Source organism: Oncorhynchus tshawytscha, linkage group LG30, assembly GCF_018296145.1.
Source record: "Oncorhynchus tshawytscha isolate Ot180627B linkage group LG30, Otsh_v2.0, whole genome shotgun sequence".
Classification (NCBI taxonomy): Eukaryota; Metazoa; Chordata; class Actinopteri; order Salmoniformes; family Salmonidae; genus Oncorhynchus; species Oncorhynchus tshawytscha.
The window spans coordinates 45,095,920-45,116,613 of NC_056458.1; the positions used below are offsets into that span (position 1 = coordinate 45,095,920).

The window sequence follows — 20,694 nt, forward strand, 5'->3', positions numbered from 1 at the left end:
AGTAATTTAGTCCATCTCTACCTGTGGATATTCTGTACATAATCTCTTGAGTTATATGACCTTCCACTAGGTGTTTGTGCTGTTTCGCTTTGCAGTTTGGTTGTGTATGATATATATATATATATATATATATATTATAAATAACCCAAGGTAGACCAGAGTCTGTCGTTTCCAATGGGATCAAATAAGTCACAGTGGGCAGAGTCAAGCACGAGCTAGTGTGATCCTATTATGCATTTATTTGGATATTTCCATTAGGGAACACCTACTCTGTGAGGTGCTTGGGGTGGCAGGTAGCCTAGTGGTTAGAGTGTTGGGCCAGTAACCGAAAGGTTGCTGGATTGAATCCCTGAGCTGACGAGGTAAAAATGTGTTGTTCTGCCCACTGTTCCCCGGTAGGCCATCACTGTAAAAAGAAGTTGTTCTTAACTGACTTGCCTAGTTAAATAAAGGTTACATTTTAAAACAATTCAATTTGCCCTTGCACTCCTTCTAAACAACACAATTGTTTACAAATTTGGCAAAGGGTAAAGTATTTTTGAATGCAGTCCACTCTGTGTGTTACAGGTTCTAGTTTTGGAAACAGAAAACTGTATGGAGAAAATTAGCAGAATGACGGCCAAAATCCATCTAGCTCCATGTTCTCCCACTGCCGTCCACCAACCAGGTGCTTCACATTTATACATCCGATGAAATATCTGGCTCATTATTCTATCTGTGATACTTCTTTGGATTTTAGGCTCCCATGTTGAAGGTGAGGTGACGCGTGTATTGCCTGTATTGCCATAGCACAGTTTCACCGTTAGGGGGGGTATATGACGTCAAACTCCTGCGACGGAACTTACCACGTGGGAAGGATTTAGCTGTGTCGATGAGGTAAACAACCGCAGTGTAGCTTGGCTGTATTTATCCATAAAATATTTATTTCCATTTCATTTTGAACAAGCCTTAAGTTTTTGCTTTGTAAAGCGGTTCTCTCTAGACCATGCCCCACAACCCCGATCATCCTCCGGCGAAGAAATTTAAGCCGGGGTCTCCTTTTTTCCGTCTCGACAAGAAGCCTGGGATGCTGCTACCTAGAAAGGAAAATGTATCGGTACCAATAGACGTGCAAAGGAAAAATCTTCCCATTTACCAGGCGAAGTCTCAACTCATTAACCAGCTTAGACAGCTTCATAATGCTGTATTGATAGGTAAGTTGGCTTATCAATACAACCTAGTCAAAAGGTAATGCAATAGCCACTGTAGCACAACACAGGTGGGATTGCAAATGTTTATAAACACTTGCCAAACAACAGGTTTCCTGACGCAGATCTTCGGTTGGATATTTTGGCAATCCAGCTAGAATTCCATACAGGCAGATGTAATAGTTCCAACCCGTATGCTTTCCATACCTCTACCGCCATAGGCTATTTCCCGGTCACCTGTGGCGATATAGCTACACGTTTAGTGTATATACAGAGAGCGACAAAATACAAAACAACAAAGTAGGCCAAAATGGCTCATACACAAAGAATCTGACTTTGTCTCGTGGAGGGGATTCGATTAATCTGTCCCGGTGACTAGGTAGGCGTGTTTTGCATCGGTTGAAAGTTAATTGTAGTGATGCTCCGAGATTTTTTTTACCTATGTCCCCATTACCAGTAAAACATAATCAAAGCCTATTTATTTTACTTACTTGCTGTGCTGTTTCGTTGTTCGTTCGTTTCATTCTCAACCAGGATTTCATCATGCATGTCAAGCAGTTTCAGCTCTCTGTCTGTGGCTTCTCTTCCTCGGTGCGCACATTTCCATCTTGTCCAGCTGTGTCGGTAACATTTCAGAAACAGGGTTTCTGTTTCTTGTCTGCATCGAAGTAATGGTACATGTACATAGCCTTGAGTATGGTGGTGACACCGTAAAGAGAGAATGCCACCGAATCGCTTGTGTGTCTCGTGTGCTGCAGGAGCAGTTGAGCTTGTTTCTCCAGTCAGTTGTTTGAATGGACCTAGCTAGTGTGTTCATGTTTCAAACATGTTCTCTAATGCCATTGAAATGGCAGCAGCAGTATGACAAATGGCACAATCATGAGCAGGCAATACGACTTTCCTCAGTATGAAATCCTTGACGACCCACTGTGCTGTCAGACTCAGCATGCTCATGGGGCTGACATCGCTGGTCCAAATGTCAGCAGTGACACTATTACTGTTTTAAGTCTGGTAGGGCAACATCTGAAAAATAGTGCGTGACTGCTTGATCAGTCTGCGAAAGCCAACATCACTCACGACAGAGAACGATTGATTGTCAAGGGCAATGAAATCCATTATCTTGCCGTTAATGGATTTCGCCTTAGAGTTGTCGCGTTAAATGCTGTGTTGCACGTGTAGTGCCACATTGTACGTGGCGTCATTACTACGTTATATAGGTATGTACGTCAGCTTTGACATCGTTTTTTTCACGTCTGCGTTAAACTAGAAATCTGGCCGATACCGATGTTGGCATTTTTAGCTACTATCGGCGGCTTCCGATATGTTCATCGATATATTGTGCATCCCTAGTTAATTGCATTATTTGTGTAATTGGGTTGCCTCCTGAGCGTGGTGCCGCAGTCAAAACATCCGTGAACTCGGAAATCTCCCAACAAAAAAACAAGCTCCGACTGAGGGGAAAAATCGTTTTAAACTCGGAATTCCAAGTCTGAAACTCGGGCATCTTTCTAGAGCTCCGAATTTTCGACCCGAGATCATTGACGTTATGATTTGACCTCCATGGTGCGTTCAAGACATCTGGGTACTTGAAAAAATGTAAGGTCAAATCATGACTGATAAATAGTTAGTGATCTTAATGGCCAGCTGTCAGTGGTACAGCAGGTGTGTATTCATTAGTCGCATATCGTAGCAAAACGTTTTGCAATAAATGTTTACCCCAAAAGTGTTCCCGGGGCTCTAGTGGAGCAGGTTGAGAGTTTCAAGTTCCTCCATGTCCACATCACTAAGGAATTATCATGGTCATGAAGGCACGACAGCGCTTCTTCCCTCTCATGAGGCTGAAAAGATTCAGTATGGGCCCTGAGATCCTCAGAAAAGGTCTACAGCTGCACCGTTGAGAGAATCTTGAGGGGTACAGTACATCACTGGGGCCAAGCACCCTGCCATCCAGATCCTGTATACCAGGCGGTGTCAGAGGAAGGCCCTAAAAAAATTGTCAAAGACTCCAGCCACCCAATTCAAAGACTGTTTTCTCTGCTACTGCACGGCAAGCGGTACCGACACACCAAGTCTGGAACCTGAACTAGAGGTCGACCGGTTGACTGATTTTAATTAGGGCAGATTTTCAAGTTTTCATAACAATCAGCATTTTTGGACGCAGATTATGGCCGATTTATATTGCAATCCATGAGGAGACTGGCAAGGAGCCATGATAAGTTGCGAGCTAGCATTAAACTTATCTTATAAAAAAAACAATCAATCTTAACATAATCACTAGTTAACTACACATGGTTGATGATATTACTAGTTTAACTAGCTTGTCCTGCGTTGCATATAATCAATGCGGTGCCTGAAATTGTGTCACTTCTCTTGCGTTCCGTGTAAGCAGAGTCAGGGTATATGCAGCAGTTTGGGCCGTCTGGCTCGTTGCGAACTGTGTGAAGACCATTTCTCCAAAAACAAATACAGTAATTAATTTGCCAGAATTTTACATAATTATGACATAACATTGAAGGTTGTGCAATGTAACAGTAATATTTAGACTTAGGGATGCCACCCGTTCGATAAAATACGCAATGGTTCTGTATTTCACTGAAAGAATAAATGTTTTGTTTTCGAAATTATAGTTTCCGGATTTAACCATATTAATGACCAAAGGCTCGTATTTCTGTGTGTTTTTATGTTATAATTAAGTCTATTATTTGATAGAGCAGTCTGACTGAGCGGTGGTGGGCAGCAGCAGGCTCGTAAGCATTCATTCAAACCACACTTTCCTCCGTTTGCCAGCAGCGCTGTTTATGTCTTCAAGCCTATCAACTCCCGAGAGTAGGTTGGAAATACTATAGTGCCTATAAGAACATCCAATAGGGAAAGGTATATGAAATACAAATGGTATAGAGAGAAATAGTCCTATAATAACTACAACCTAAAACTTCGTACCTGGGAATATTGAAGACTCATGTTAAAAGGAACCACCAGCTTTCATATGTTCTCATGTTCTGAGCAAAGAACTAAAATGTTAGCTTTTTTTTACATGGCACATATTGCACTTTTACTTTCTTCTCCAACACTGTGTATTTGCATTATTTTAACTAAATTGAACATGTTTCATTATTTATTTGAGACTAGTTTGATTTGACGTATTATATTAAGTGAAAATATCTCAAACCTCTGTTTTCGTATCGTCTGAGATTCCCAAAGATTGGAAAGCTGCCGCGGTCACCCCCCTCCCTCTTCAAAGGGGGAGACACTCTAGACCCCTCTAGACCCAAACTGCTACAGACCTATATCTATCCTACCCTGCCTTTCTAAGGTCTTCGAAAGCCAAGTTAACAAACAAATTACCGACCATTTTGAATCCCACCGTACCTTCTCCGATATGCAATCTGGTTTCAGAGCTGGTCATGGGTGCACCTCAGCCACGTTCAAGGTCCTAAACAATAGCCGCCATCGATAAGAGACAATACTGTGCAGCCGTATTCATCGACCTGGCCAAGGCTTTCGACTCTGTCAATCACCACATTCTTATCGGCAGACTCAACAGCCTTGGTTTCTCAAATGACTGCCTCGCCTGGTTCACCATCTACTTCACTGATAGAGTTCAGTGTGTCAAATCGGAGGGCCTGTTGTCCAGACCTCTGGCAGTCTCTATGGGGGTGCCACAGAGTTCAATTCTCGGGTCGACTCTCTTCTCTGTATTCATCAATGATGTCACTCTTGCTGCTGGTGATTCTCTGATCCACCTCTACGCAGACAACACCATTCTGTATACATCTGGCCCCTCTTTGGACACTGTGTTAACTAACCTCCAGACAAGCTTCAATGCCATACAACTTTCCTTCCGTGGCCTCCAACTGCTCTGGAATTCAAGTAATACTAAATGCATGCTCTTCAACCGATTGCTGCCCGCCCGTCCAGCATCACTACTCTGACTTAGAATATGTGGACAACTACAAATACCTAGGTGTCTGGTTAGACTGTAAACTCTCCTTCCAGACTCACATTAAAGCATCTTCAATCCAAAATTAAATCTAGAATCAGCTTCCTATTTCGCAACAACGCATCCTTCACTCATGCTGCCAAACGTACCCTCGTAAAACTGACCATCCTACCGATCCTCGACTTCGGCGATGTCATTTACAAAATAGACTCCAATACTTTACTCAACAAATTGGATGCCATCCGTTTTGTCACCAAAGCCCCATATACTATCCACCACTGCGACCTGTACGCTCTCGTTGGCTGGCCCTCGTTTCATATTCGTCTTCTGCACATCTATCACTCCAGTGTTAAATTGCTATATTGTAATTACTTCGCCACCATGGCCTATTTATTGCCTTACCTCCCTTATCTTACCTCATTTGCACACACTGTATATAGACTTGCTCTACTGTATTGCTTGTGTCTGGTTAAAAAAAAATTAATTTAAGATTGTGAGGAAAGCACTTTTAAAGAATAACCAGGCATCTTCCTCTGAAGGAATGAGGTCAATATCCTTCCATGATACCCGGGCCAGGTCGATGAGAAAGGCTTGCTTGCTGAAGTGTTTTAGGGAGCATTTGACAGTGATGAGGGGTGGTCGTTTGACCGCAGAACAATTACGGACACAAGCAATGAGGCAGTGATCGCAGAGATCCTGGTTGAAGACAGCAGAGGTGTATTTGGAGGGCAGGTTGGTTAGGATGATATCTATCTAGACTGTATGTTTGTTTATTCCATGTGTAACTCTGTGTTGTTGTTTGTGTCGCACTGCTTTGCTTTATCTTGGCCAGGTCACAGTTGTAAATGAGAACTTGTTCTCAACTGACCTACCTGGTTAAATTAAGGTGGGGGAAAAAGTGTTCATTCAGTATTGTTGTAATTGTCAGTATTTTATATATATATATCTATATATCTATATATATATCTATATATATATATATATATATATATATATATAGGCCAATTAATCGGTATCGGCATTGAAAAATTATAATTGGTCAACCTCTACCCTGAACAGTTTCCACCCCAATGATATACATCACCTTCTGAAAATATTCAGACCCCTTGACTTTTTCCACGTTACGTTACAGCCTTATTCTAATTGTTTTCTACAGACAACACCAACGTAATGACGAAACAAAAAAACGGGTTTTTAGAATGTATTTACATAAGTATTCAGACCTTTTACTTTGTTGAAGCACCTTTTGCCAGGCTGAAGCTGGCTCATGCAGCATGACAATGATCAAAAAACACACAATCAAGTCTTAACATAAAAATGGCAACAAAAAAAAAAAGCATCACGTTTGACGTTTTGGAAAGATCTAGTCAAAGTCCTAATTCCAAATGGAGACGTTTTGGAAAGATCTAGTCAAAGTCCTAATTCCAAATGGAGATGTTTTGGAAAGATCTAGTCAAAGTCCTAATTCCAAATGGAGATGTTTTGGAAAGATCTAGTCAAAGTCCTAATTCCAAATGGAGATGTTTTGGAAAGATCTAGTCAAAGTCCTAATTCCAAATGGAGATGTTTTGGAAAGATCTAGTCAAAGTCCTAATTCCAAATGGAGATGTTTTGGAAAGATCTAGTCAAAGTCCTAATTCCAAATGGAGATGTTTTGGAAAGATCTAGTCAAAGTCCTAATTCCAAATGGAGATGTTTTGGAAAGATCTAGTCAAAGTCCTAATTCCAAATGGAGATGTTTTGGAAAGATCTAGTCAAAGTCCTAATTCCAAATGGAGATGTTTTGGAAAGATCTAGTCAAAGTCCTAATTCCAAATGGAGATGTTTTGGAAAGATCTAGTCAAAGTCCTAATTCCAAATGGAGACGTTTTGGCGTTTGGTTGGAGTCATTGCAGCTAAAACTGGCACAACCAGTTATTGAGTGTAAACGGGGCAAGTACTTGTTCACCGCATTTTACAAATCTACCTCTCTTACCTCATACGTCGACTCGGTACTTACCCTGTGTATATAGCCAGGTTGTTATTATTATACTTAAAACATTTTTTATTTGATTTAACTAGGCAAGTCAGTTAAGAACTAATTCTTATTTACAGTGACGGCCTAGGAACAGTGGGTTAACTGGTCTAGGAACAGTGGGTTAACTGGTCTATGAACAGTGGGTTAACTGGTCTAGGAACAGTGGGTTAACTGGTCTAGGAACAGTGGGTTAACTGGTCTAGGAACAGTGGGTTAACTGGTCTAGGAACAGTGGGTTAACTGGTCTAGGAACAGTGGGGTTAACTGGTCTAGGAACAGTGGGTTAACTGGTCTAGGAACAGTGGGTTAACTGGTCAGGAACAGTGGGGTTAACTGGTCAGGAACAGTGGGTTAACTGGTCTAGGAACAGTGGGTTAACTGGTCTAGGAACAGTGGGTTAACTGGTCTAGGAACAGTGGGTTAACTGGTCTAGGAACAGTGGGGTTAACTGGTCTAGGAACAGTGGGTTAACTGGTCTAGGAACAGTGGGTTAACTGGTCTAGGAACAGTGGGGTTAACTGGTCTAGGAACAGTGGGTTAACTGGTCTAGGAACAGTGGGGTTAACTGGTCTAGGAACAGTGGGGTTAACTGGTTAACTGGTTAACTGCAGAATGACAGATTTTTACCTTGTCAGCTCAGGGATTCGATCTAGCAACCTTTCGGTTACTGGCCCAACGATCTAACCACTAGGCTACCTGCTGGTTACTGGTCCAACGCTCTAACCACTAGGCTACCTGCCACCCAAATGAATGTTTCTCATTGTGTATTCATTGTGTATATTATTCCTCAGTTTTGTGTTATTTTTCTATTATTTTTCTATTATTTTCTAAATGTTTCTCTCTGCCGTGTTGGGAAGGGTCGGGACGGGGCCTGGAAGGGACGGGTCCGGAAGGGTTGGGACGGGTCCGGAAGGGTCCGGAAGCATGTTACTTCGGCTCTGAAAGGCCCCGAACAGCCGGAAAACCCCTCACCGAAATACGAAACAAAAATAAACGTTGTCAAAAATATATGCACACACTCCTCAGAAGTGTTTCAGCTGGGATGCATGCGGACGCCTTTAGTCTACACTTTAGTCTACACCTGTTTGTTTACAAAGCATGTGACAAATACAATTTGATTTTATTATTTGTTTGAGTTCTGTACATACCCCAGGACTCAGCTGGGTTCTAAAACATTAGTCGAAAAAATGTTTTGCAACGAAAACAAGTTTTTAATATTTATATATATTTTTTAAATGTTGTATTTCTTTTTATTGAACAAATTCCTCCTTGTTCATCTGAGTACCAGTGTTGGTTGTTCATGTGGTTGCAATCATCATATACTGTAGATTTTACTCCCTGGCGAAGGCCATGCAGACCGAAAACACGTTTGTTAAAAAAAAAAAGTTGTTTCTATTGAACAAGCCATGCTAATAAAGGCATTTTAATGAATTATATGAAGACTGCCTTGATCCTCCTTTCTTTTTGATGCCTGTAGATTGTGTCTTCAACTATTGTAACATTGGCTGACCCAAACCATTGTGTCTTCCCGATGCCCTGTCCCTCAGGTGAGACGGGTTCTGGAAAGACCACCCAGATTCCTCAGTACCTGTATGAAGCTGGCATCGCGCGACAGGGCATCGTCGCTGTGACACAGCCCCGCCGAGTGGCAGCTATCTCCCTGGCAACGAGGGTAGCAGAGGAGAAGAGAACTCAGCTGGGGAAGCTGGTGCGTAAAAACATTATTATTATTTTTTTTACAATCTGTGGTGGTCAAACTCTAGTAGAACACATGTGTTTTTGTACTTCATTCAATAGCAATGTGGTGGTTGTTACCTTATCATCATCATAATCCGTGGCTGCATGTACCCAACAACAATCCCTGTCTTGTAGTTTTATAAGTCTTGTACAAAACTTCAGTCTTGTAAACTCTCTAACGCTAGGCTGTATGTGGACTGAAACCAACCAATCAAATCAGGGGAAAATCCTCCTTTTCAGGTCGGCTACACGGTGCGATTTGAGGATGTCACCTCCTCAGAGACGAAGCTGAAGTTCATGACCGATGGTATGCTCCTGCGTGAGGCCATAGGAGACCCGTTACTGCTACGCTACACCGTGGTGGTGCTGGATGAGGCCCACGAGCGCACTGTGCACACTGACGTGCTTTTTGGAGTGGTGAAGGCTGCCCAGCGCAAACGCAGAGAACAGAACAAGGTCCCCCTCAAGGTAGGTCATTGCTAGCCCTCAGTAGCCTGGAATCTAAAAAGTGATACGATCTGAAACAATGGTGAAACAGAACACATCACTTTGAATTCCAGGCTAGGCCACTAACTGTAGGCCACTAACTGTAGGCCACTAACTGTAGGCCACTAACTGTAGGCCACGTGTGTGTGTGTGTAGGCCACTAATCTGTGCCATTGTCAAAGCACCCAATGTAAAAATAAATAATAATAAAATAAAAAGTCAAACATACTGTAGGCCAAGAACTAACTTCAAGGCCACTAACTGTGTTTTAAAGGCTTTATAAATAAACTGTAGGCCACTCAAACTGTAGGCCACTAACTGTCAGGCCACCATGGATGTAGGCCACTAACTTAGGCCCTGTGTGTGTACCTGTGTGTGAGAGAGATCAGATGTGTTCCATTGTCAAAGCACCCAATGTAAAAATAAATAATAATAAAAAAAAAGTCAAACATACTCTCCCAAGAACACTTCAAGTATCCATCTTTTAAAGGCTTTATAAATAAATCAGGCCAATTGCCTCCTCAATGTACCGTTTGTGATTGTGATGTCAGTTTAATGGATTTGGACCTGTTCTCTCAGTAGGCGGTGTCATGGGGTCTGTGTGCTGTACCTGGAGGGCAGGCAGCACCGGGGTCCAGATGTACTACACCAACGTAGCAGGCAGCCCCGGGGTCTGTGGATCTAACCTAACTGCAGGCTGCCCTGGTCTCAGTCTTCCAGATCCATCAGGTATGGACATGTGACTTAACGGAGCAGAAGTTAAAGTGTATCCATCTCTGTTCATGTCGGGAAAAGAAACAGGCCAATGGCCTATTATGGGCATTGCAGTTAATTACCACGTTTGTGAGGTGAAGTAAGTTTAATATTTGCAGCAGGCGGTGTATGGGGTCTGTGTGTATCTAACCTAACGTAGCAGGCGGTGTACGGGGTCTGTGTGTATCTAACCTAACGTAGCAGGCGGTGTATGGGGCCTGTGTATATCTAACCTAACGTAGCAGGCGGTGTATGGGGTCTGTGTATATCTAACCTAACGTAGCAGGCGGTGTATGGGGTCTGTGTGTATCTAACCTAACGTAGCAGGTGGTGTATGGGGTCTGTGTATATCTAACCTAACGTAGCAGGCGGTGTATGGGGTCTGTGTGTATCTAACCCAACGTAGCAGGCGGTGTATGGGGTCTGTGTGTATCTAACCTAACGTAGCAGGCGGTGTATGGGGTCTGTGTATATCTAACCTAACGTAGCAGGCGGTGTATGGGGTCTGTGTGTATCTAACCTAACGTAGCAGGCGGTGTATGGGGTCTGTGTGTATCTAACCTAACGTAGCAGGCGGTGTATGGGGTCTGTGTATATCTAACCTAACGTATCAGGCGGTGTATGGGGTCTGTGTGTATCTAACCTAACGTAGCAGGCGGTGTATGGGGTCTGTGTATATCTAACCTAACGTAGCATGCGGTGTATGGGGTCTGTGTGTATCTAACCTAACGTAGCAGGCGGTGTATGCGGTCTGTGTATATCTTAACCTCATAACATGAATAATACCTTCCTGAAAAACACAAGTTAGACACGATTCCAAATCAACATATGATGACAGACAAGATTGTGGTTGTGGTGCGTCCGTCCGTCCTGAACAGGAAGCCCCTGCGTCACATGACATCCTGGTGTTCATGACAGGACAGGAGGAGATAGAGGCGCTGGCTCGTACCTGCCGTGACATCGCCAAGCACCTCCCTGACAGCTGTGGTCCCATGACTGTCATCCCTCTGTACGCCTCCCTACCCCCTGCTCAGCAGCTCAGGGTCTTCCAGCCTGCCCCTAAGGTAGGATACACCTACACCCCCCCCCTTAGAGGTCCCGGTACAATATGCTGCAATCATTTATTTGTGATGCATGGTCTCCTCGAGCAACTAAGGCTTCATATTGAAGTCACCGTCCAGTGGCGATCTGTTTTAAAAGTGAATATTCTGTTAACTCCTATCCGAATAATGTTGTTGACTCATCCAGTTCTCGTACTTGTGGCCTAAATTAGAGGGGGATATAAAAATAAATAAATAAAACAATTTCTGGAAGGAAAACTATTTCACTCATATTGTAAATCATTATTTCATAGTAATCTGGAAATACTGGACAGTTGAACTTGTATCTATTGTCCACTTGTTTTATTGCTTTGTTTTGCCAGGGTTGTAGGAAGGTAATCCTGTCAACCAACATTGCAGAGACGTCGATCACCATCTCGGGGATCAAATACGTCATTGACACAGGCATGGTGAAAGCAAAACGCTTCAACCCAGGTGAGACTTCACATTGTGACAGAACACGAAGCTGTTTCACATCACTTCCTATCTGTTTCTCTACATTTGTTTTTTTTAAGGATTGAAGATAAAAAAAGAGATTTATTTCCATTGTGATGTGCGTTGTATCAAATGTATTTATTTAGCCCTTCGTACATCAGCTGCTATCTCAAAGTGCTGTACAGAAACCCAGCCTAAAACCCCAAACAGCAAGTAATGCAGGTGTAGAAGCACGGTGGCTAGGAAAAACTCCCTAGAAAGGCCAAAACCTAGGAAGAAACCTAGAGAGGAACCAGGCTATGTGGGGTGGCCAGTCCTCTTCTAGCTGTGCCAGGTGGAGATTATAAACCTAGAGAGGAACCAGGCTATGTGGGGTGGCCAGTCCTCTTCTAGCTGTGCCAGGTGGAGATTATAAACCTAGAGAGGAACCAGGCTATGTGGGGTGGCCAGTCCTCTTCTGGCTGTGCCAGGTGGAGATTATAAACCTAGAGAGGAACCAGGCTATGTGGGGTGGCCAGTCCTCTTCTGGCTGTGCCGGGTGGAGATTTTAACAGAACATGGCCAAGATGTTCAAATGTTCATAAATGACCAGCATGGTCGTATAATAATAAGGCAGAACAGTTGAAACTGGAGCAGCAGCACGGCCAGGTGGACTGGGGACAGCAAGGAGTCATCATGTCAGGTAGTCCTGGGGCATGGTCCTAGGGCTCTGGTGTGCCTTGTATCCGCCCCTCAGAGATTTATTTCCATTGTGATGTACCTTGTATCCGCCCCTCAGAGAGCGGTCTGGAGGTGTTGGCAGTACAGCGGGTATCTAAAGCCCAGGCGTGGCAGAGGGCGGGCAGGGCTGGCAGAGAGGACTCCGGCTCTGTCTACCGTCTCTACACCGAGGATGAGTTTGACAACCTCATCCCCATGACCGTGCCTGAGATACAAAGGTAGGAAACACACACACAGAGAGTTAGATCCCCATGTCTGTGATGGAGGTTGGACCAGCATGGCTGGAGTTGGATCAGGTGGACAAATGTATAGGAGCAACCAAAGCAAGTGTTGTCACTGTTGACCTGTTGGAAGAGAACAGAACTCTTTTCAATAGATGCCAACCAGAGAAGTACTATCTCAACATGTCCAATAAGAAATGCTTGTTTAAAAAAAAAAAAAAAAAAATCTCTGTTGCGAAAGGTTTTTGCTACAGTGTGCTCTAATGAACACGACTCAGTTGTTGCTGCAGTTGTTGCTGCAGTATAAATTGAAACGTGTCTCTGTCGTTGTGATGGACTGTTCTGCTCTTGTGTTCTCTCTGCAGATGTAACCTGGCCAGTGTCATGCTACAGCTTCTGGCTCTGGGGATCCCTGACGTGATGAACTTTGACTTCATGTCTAAGCCTTCTCCTGGTAAGCAGCGTGTCTTCACTGTGACGATGAAGTCATCAGACATGGTAGAATCCATTAAAAGGGGTATTAATCCACTGAGTTGTAGGCTCAGATAAGAGTTAGTTGTTTTGATGTGTTTGGTCAGAATGTAATGTTGTGGGTGTGATGTGACTGGTCAGAGATGGTTGTAATAATGTTGTGGGTGTGATGCGACTGGTCAGAGATGGTTGTAATAATGTTGTGGGTGTGATGTGACTGGTCAGAGATGGTTGTAATAATGTTGTGGGTGTGATGCGACTGGTCAGAGATGGTTGTAATAATGTTGTGGGTGTGATGCGACTGGTCAGAGATGGTTGTAATAATGTTGTGGGTGTGATGTGACTGGTCAGAGATGGTTGTAATAATGTTGTGGGTGTGATGTGACTGGTCAGAGATGGTTGTAATAATGTTGTGGGTGTGATGCGACTGGTCAGAGATGGTTGTAATAATGTTGTGGGTGTGATGTGACTGGTCAGAGATGGTTGTAATAATGTTGTGGGTGTGATGCGACTGGTCAGAGATGGTTGTAATAATGTTGTGGGTGTGATGTGACTGGTCAGAGATGGTTGTAATAATGTTGTGGGTGTGATGTGACTGGTCAGAGATGGTTGTAATAATGTTGTGGGTGTCATGTGACTGGTCAGAGATGGTTGTAATAATGTTGTGGGTGTGATGCGACTGGTCAGAGATGGTTATAATAATGTTGTGGGTGTGATGTGACTGGTCAGAGATGGTTGTAATGATGTTGTGGGTGTGATGTGACTGGTCAGAGATGGTTGTAATAATGTTGTGGCTGTGATGCGACTGGTCAGAGATGGTTGTAATAATGTTGTGGATGTGACTGGTCAGAGATGGTTGTAATAATGTTGTGGATGTGACTGGTCAGAGATGGTTGTAATAATGTCATGTTGTGGCTGTGATGCGACTGGTCAGAGATGGTTGTAATAATGTTGTGGGTGTGATGTGATGTGACTGGTCAGAGATGGTTGTAATAATGTTGTGGATGTGATGTGGCTGGTCAGAGATGGTTGTAATGATGTTGTGGGTGTGATGTGACTGGTCAGAGATGGTTGTAATAATGTCATGTGACTGGTCAGAGATGGTTGTAATAATGTCATGTGACTGGTCAGAGATGGTTGTAATAATGTCATGTGACTGGTCAGAGATGGTTGTAATAATGTCATGTGACTGGTCAGATGGTTGTAATAATGTCATGTGACTGGTCAGAGATGGTTGTAATAATGTCATGTGACTGGTCAGAGATGGTTGTAATAATGTCATGTGACTGGTCAGAGATGGTTGTAATAATGTCATGCGACTGGTCAGAGATGGTTGTAATAATGTCATGTGACTGTTCAGAGGCGATGCGTTCGGCAGTGGAGCAGCTGGATCTGCTCGGGGCTGTAGGGAGGAAAGGTGAGCAGGTCACCCTCACTCCTTTGGGCAAGAAGATGGCCAGCTTCCCCCTGGAGCCACGCTATGCCAAGGTAAGATAGACACACAGGAAATGAGCCTTCAGTTGTGCAACTGACTAGGCATCCCCCTTTCCTTTGTTTATAAGGAGCCATGACAATAAATACTGGATTAAAACATTCTTTCTGACTGTCTCTCTCTGTCTCTGTTTCTGTCTTTCTCATTCTGTCTCTCTCGTTCTGTCTCTCTCGTTCTGTCTCTCTCTGTCTTTCTCGTTCTGTCTCTCTCTGTCTTTCTCGTTCTGTCTCTCTCTGTCTTTCTCATTCTGTCTCTCTGTCTTTCTCGTTCTGTCTTTCTCGTTCTGTCTCTCTGTCTTTCTCATTCTGTCTCTCTCTGTCTTTCTCATTCTGTCTCTCTCTGTCTTTCTCATTCTGTCTCTCTCTGTCTTTCTCATTCTGTCTCTCTCTGTCTTTCTCATTCTGTCTTTCTCGTTCTGTCTTTCTCATTCTGTCTCTCTCTGTCTTTCTCATTCTGTCTCTCTCTCTGTCTTTCTCATTCTGTCTTTCTCATTCTGTCTTTCTCATTCTGTCTCTCTCTCTGTCTTTCTCATTCTGTCTTTCTCATTCTGTCTCTCTCATTCTGTCTCTCTCTGTCTCTGTCTCTCTTGTTCTGTCTCTCTCTCTGTCTTTCTCATTCTGTCTTTCTCATTCTGTCTCTCTCTCTGTCTTTCTCATTCTGTCTTTCTCATTCTGTCTCTCTCTCTGTCTTTCTCATTCTGTCTTTCTCATTCTGTCTTTCTCATTCTGTCTTTCTCGTTCTGTCTTTCTCATTCTGTCTTTCTCATTCTGTCTCTCTCGTTCTGTCTCTCTTGTTCTGTCTCTCTCTCTCTGTCTTTCTCATTCTGTCTTTCTCATTCTGTCTTTCTCATTCTGTCTTTCTCATTCTGTCTCTCTCTCTGTCTTTCTCATTCTGTCTCTCTCTCTGTCTTTCTCATTCTGTCTCTCTCTCTGTCTTTCTCATTCTGTCTCTCTCTCTGTCTTTCTCATTCTGTCTCTCTCTCTGTCTTTCTCATTCTGTCTTTCTCTGTCTTTCTCATTCTGTCTCTCTCTGTCTTTCTCATTCTGTCTCTCTCTCTGTCTTTCTCATTCTGTCTTTCTCTTTCTGTCTTTCTCATTCTGTCTTTCTCTCTCTGTCTTTCTCATTCTGTCTCTCTCTCTGTCTTTCTCATTCTGTCTCTCTCTCTGTCTTTCTCATTCTGTCTCTCTCTCTGTCTTTCTCATTCTGTCTCTCTCTCTGTCTTTCTCATTCTGTCTCTCTCTCTGTCTTTCTCATTCTGTCTCTCTCTCTGTCTTTCTCATTCTGTCTCTCTCTCTGTCTTTCTCATTCTGTCTCTCTCTCTGTCTTTCTCATTCTGTCTCTCTCATTCTGTCTCTCTCTCTGTCTTTCTCATTCTGTCTTTCTCATTCTGTCTCTCTCTCTGTCTTTCTCATTCTGTCTCTCTCTCTGTCTTTCTCATTCTGTCTCTCTCTCTGTCTTTCTCATTCTGTCTCTCTCGTTCTGTCTCTCTCATTCTGTCTCTCTGTCTTTCTCGTTCTGTCTCTCTCTGTCTTTCTCGTTCTGTCTCTCTCTGTCTTTCTCATTCTGTCTCTCTCTGTCTCTCTCTCTGTCTCTCTGTCTCTCGTTCTGTCTCTCTGTCTCTCTCGTTCTGTCTCTCTCGTTCTGTCTCTCTCGTTCTGTCTTTCTCTTTCTGTCTCTCTCTGTCTTTCTCATTCTGTCTCTCTCTGTCTCTCTCTCTCGTTCTGTCTTTCTCATTCTGTCTCTCTCTGTCTCTCTCTCTGTCTCTCTGTCTCTCTCGTTCTGTCTCTCTGTCTCTCTCGTTCTGTCTCTCTCGTTCTCTCTCTCTCGTTCTGTCTTTCTCATTCTGTCTCTCTCTGTCTCTCTCTCTGTCTCTCTCGTTCTGTCTCTCTGTCTCTCTCGTTCTGTCTCTCTCGTTCTGTCTTTCTCTTTCTGTCTTTCTCTTTCTGTCTCTCTCGTTCTGTCTTTCTCTTTCTGTCTCTTTCTGTCTTTCTCTTTCTGTCTTTCTCTTTCTGTCTCTCTCGTTCTGTCTTTCTCTTTCTGTCTTTCTCTTTCTGTCTCTCTCGTTCTCTCTCTCTCGTTCTGTCTTTCTCTTTCTGTCTCTCTCGTTCTGTCTTTCTCTTTCTGTCTCTCTCGTTCTGTCTTTCTCTTTCTGTCTCTCTCGTTCTGTCTTTCTCTTTCTGTCTCTCTCGTTCTGTCTTTCTCTTTCTGTCTCTCTCTGTTCTGTCTTTCTCTTTCTGTCTCTCTCGTTCTGTCTCTCTCGTTCTGTCTTTCTCTTTCTGTCTCTCGTTCTGTCGTTCTGTCTTTCTGTCTTTCTCTTTCTGTCTTTCTCTTTCTGTGTCTCTCTCTCGTGTGTGTGTGTCTACAGACCATCTTGCTGTCACCAGACTTCCAGTGTTCCGAGGAGGTGCTGACCATCGTGTCTCTGCTGTCGGTGGACTCGGTGCTCTACAACCCGCCCGCACGCCGAGAGGAGTGTCTCGCCGCTCGCAAGAAGTTCACCACCAGCGAGGGAGATCACTTGACCCTGCTCAACATCTACAGAGCCTTCAAGAAAGTAAACGCCAACAAGGTCAGGGGTCAGAACGAAGAGGCCTTTAGGTGTCTTCATACAGTCTGTACAATATCTCTGGACATTGTAGGGTCTGGTCCCCAGACTAAAATGCTTCTCCAGGTCTCCTGAAGTGGCGCAGTGATCTAAGGCACCGCATCACAGTGCTAGCTGTGCCACTAGAGATTCTAGGTTCAAGTCCCAGGCTCTGTCGCACCCGGCGGCAACCGGGAGACCCGTGGGGCGACGCACAATTGGCCCAGCGTTGTCCGGGTTAAGGGAGGGTTTGGCCGGCAGGGATGTCCTTGTCCCATCGCGCACTAGTGACTCCTGTGGCGGGCCGGGCGCAGTGTACGGTCAGCAGGTGTACGGTGTTTCCTCCGACACATTGGTGCGGCTGTCTTCTGGGTTAAGTGGACATTGTGTCAAGAAGCAGTGCGGCTTGGTTGGGTTGTGTTTCGGAGGACTCACGGCTCTCGACCTTCGCCTCTCCCGAGTCCGTACGGGAGTTGCAGCGATGAGACAAGACTGTAACTACCAATTGGAAAGCAGGAAATTGGGGAGAAAAAGGGGTAGATAAACTAATTGCTTCTCCATTGTTTTTTTAGTCCAGATGTTCAGCCCCTAGTGTTCATTGATGAAGTGTTATGGTCTCTAGATGGTGTAGTCAGTGCAGGCTCTGATGTGTGTGTCGTAGGAGTGGTGTCGGGAGAACTTTGTCAACAGCAGGAACATGAGCATGGTTGGAGAGGTTCGTGCACAGCTCCGAGAGATCTGCCTTAAGGTAGGAGAACAAGTCCCTAACATCACAAGTAACCAGTTCTCCGAACATGGCTGTTCATCAGCAAGAGGGGAATCGGCACACTGCAATTTCTCCAAATATGTTGGCGGCAACATTTCAACTCTTAGGTCTTCTAATCGGCTGATGAATTCAAACATGGTTATCGTTCACCTGAATAAGTCCATGATATTTCCGTGTGATTTATCTCTTTTCACACATAATGTCCATCTCCTTCTCCCCTCTGTGTACCAGCTGAGCATGAAGCTGGAGTCGTGTGGGTCGGACACGGGGAGCGTGCGTCGCTGCCTGGCCCACGGTCTGTTTGTAAACGCTGCAGAGCTACAGCCAGATGGCAGCTACACGGCCCTGGATACCCACCAGCCTGTTGCCATCCACCCCTCCTCTGTCCTCTTCCAGGCCAAGCCTGCCTACGTGGTCTTCAACGAGCTCCTGCACACCTCAAAGTGCTACATGAGGGACCTGTGTCTGGTGGATGCTGACTGGCTGGTCGAGGCCGCGCCTGAGTACTTCCGCCGGAAGCTACGCCCCACCAAGAGCTAGCCTCTGATTGGACAGAACTCGGGGGTGATAAGAGACTACAGCGGAACCAAAGCTCCCTGAGCAGTGACACACCTGGCCCACCTCTCCCTCAGTGTCAATAGAAACTAGATGGAGGCATGATGGGAAGAACATCTTTCTACTCTTTCCTGTTTGCTGAATCGCTCGTCTTTGTTTACACAAAGCGTAGAAAGATTCTTCGGCACTGTGTGTGTGTGTGTGTGTGTGTGTGTACCAGTCGAAGACAGAACATTTAGCATTTGGTCTGACAGTTTGGCAGTGTTCAGACAAGCAGCCCAATTCTAAACTTTTTTTTTTTTACTAATTGATATTTTGAATAATCAGATCAGCTCTGAAACATATTTGATGTGATTGGTTAAAAGACCAATTAGTGGGGGGGGGGGAATCAGAATTGGGCTGCCTGTCTAAATTCAGCCAAGTAGAGGGAGGTCTGAGTGAAGGTTCTTCTTCCTAGTCATGGGACAGCGGCCATGTTTTATTAGACGTCTGCTCAACCATAGAAGAGAGAGATTCCCCTGGCCTAGAACGGAGGTTACGAACTAATGTTCTCGTTACTCTGGTTATGAACCGACCTTCTCGTTCTTCATTCTACTCTCCTCTACCTGTTGGCTAATCTTTGCCTGTTGCCACATATTTGCTTCACAACCAGAAATGAGGTTTCATCATGATTGAGTTCAAACACTGATTCTAAATATCTGCATGTTTCTTAGCAACATAGATTTAACTCACAGAAGTGGGATGGCATGGTTATTCCTTCAAACAAATATATTCAACAACTGACTTGAATTGGCTGTTCATATTTAAATTCTGGCCCCTGGTCTAACTTATTGGCTGTTTGTCACTTGCTTAAAAAACAGGGGACACATATAACATCAATGCCATTCCATGTACATAATATTTTCTGTTGAAAAATATAGATATATTTAATTTAATTAGATATATAAGCAGCAGTTTACATAAACAGTTGGTCATAGGTTGACTTTTTGGCTTCACTGAGTTTAGTCACACACATCTACATCAACTACCAGGGAAATAAGTGATATTGCTGACTAAAAATGACTCGTCTATCATTTGTCCTAAAAGGATACCAAGACATCTGTCCACATCATTTGAGGTGGGCGGTCATAGTGTGGTGTGTGTGTGTGTGTGTGTGTGGGTGGGTAAATACATTATGGCGTCTGTCAGTTGAGGTGGGCGGTCATAGTGTGGCGGGTGTGTGTGTGTGTGTGTGTGTGTGTGTGTGTGTGTGTGTGTGTGTGTGTGTGGGTGGGTAAATACATTATGGCGTCTGTCAGTTGAGGTGGGCGGTCATAGTGTCTGTCAGTTGAGGTGTGTGTGTGTGTGTGTGTGTGTGTGTGTGTGTGGGTGGGTAAATACATTATGGCGTCTGTCAGTTGAGGTGGGCGGTCATAGTGTGGTGTGTGTGTGTGTGTGTGTGTGGGTAAATACATTATGGCGTCTCTCAGTTGAGGTGGTGGTGGAGAAGTGTAATTGAATGTCTTTCATTAACTGATAAGAGAATTATGTTCTCCAGGTACATCACCCAATTTAATTATATTACTCTCAGTCTGCAAACCAGAATTGGTCAGATCCTGGTCGAATGAAACAGACGGAGGCCCGGCTAAATAGTCGAAGGTTTATTCACGGAACGTTCTGAAGTCAAGAATACAAATCAATTCATTTTATACTGACTTCTCATGCACACACATACGCGCGCACACACACACACACATGTCCTGCTACGCACACACTGTCTGTCTCACTACCCAGCCGACAGAGATAGTGACCATGTCCTTGAGACGTACTCCCCGTTCTCCCAAATCTCTAGTCAGGTCGGCACCAAGCTCAGACAGTCTGTGTTTAAAATACCATAAAGACATATTGCTTTACCCTAATTCTGACTAGGACTACACATTTATTGATTATGATTTCATACATTCTAATCAATTATATGTTTCAGGGCGGAACATTCTAATCATTCAATTAACAGACAATTCTCACCTGTCATTAACAAATGCCTGCTTTTTAAATATCTGTTCACTCACTATTACCTGATGCTCCTGCTGCAGTAACTTACAGTAAGTAACTGGCAGCTCCAAAGACCGATGCATTGACCCTCTGGGTAAATGGACTTCAAATCTTATTGTGAAGTTGGTCTCATCAGTTATTCTGTTTAGATGCGGAGCACTGTTGCACAAATTCCTGCTAAACCATGTCAAGTAGGTGT

At 44.0% G+C, this 20,694-nt stretch overlaps 2 protein-coding genes across 2 annotated transcripts in view; one reads left to right on the forward strand and one right to left on the reverse strand.

The window, feature by feature from the left end:
• LOC112236374 (P2X purinoceptor 1) overlaps positions 1 to 1,906 on the reverse strand; it is a 66,085-nt gene extending 64,179 nt beyond the window's left edge. Inside the window, exon 1 of the mRNA XM_042309291.1 lies at positions 1,679 to 1,906. The gene's annotated coding sequence lies outside the window, so the exon portion shown is untranslated. The remainder of the gene's footprint in view (positions 1 to 1,678) is intronic.
• dhx33 (DEAH (Asp-Glu-Ala-His) box polypeptide 33) lies at positions 816 to 19,731 on the forward strand. The gene is made up of 12 exons (XM_042309151.1): positions 816 to 1,193; positions 8,692 to 8,852; positions 9,122 to 9,349; positions 10,058 to 10,096; positions 10,999 to 11,184; positions 11,544 to 11,655; positions 12,434 to 12,593; positions 12,962 to 13,050; positions 14,428 to 14,555; positions 16,925 to 17,128; positions 17,805 to 17,891; positions 18,141 to 19,731. Exons 1-12 carry the CDS (start codon positions 986 to 988, stop codon positions 18,447 to 18,449), a joined length of 1,911 nt encoding a protein of 636 aa, XP_042165085.1. The 5' UTR covers positions 816 to 985; the 3' UTR covers positions 18,450 to 19,731.
• The last annotated feature ends 963 nt before the right edge of the window (positions 19,732 to 20,694 follow it).

Coding starts and splice junctions, on each gene's coding strand:
- dhx33 (XM_042309151.1), top strand. CDS start 986: ATGCCCCACAACCCCGATCATCCTCCGGCGAAGAAATTTAAGCCGGGG. Junction 10,097..10,998: donor CAGTCTTCCAGATCCATCAG/GTATGGACATGT, acceptor CGTCCTGAACAG/GAAGCCCCTGCGTCACATGA. Junction 12,594..12,961: donor ACCGTGCCTGAGATACAAAG/GTAGGAAACACA, acceptor TTCTCTCTGCAG/ATGTAACCTGGCCAGTGTCA.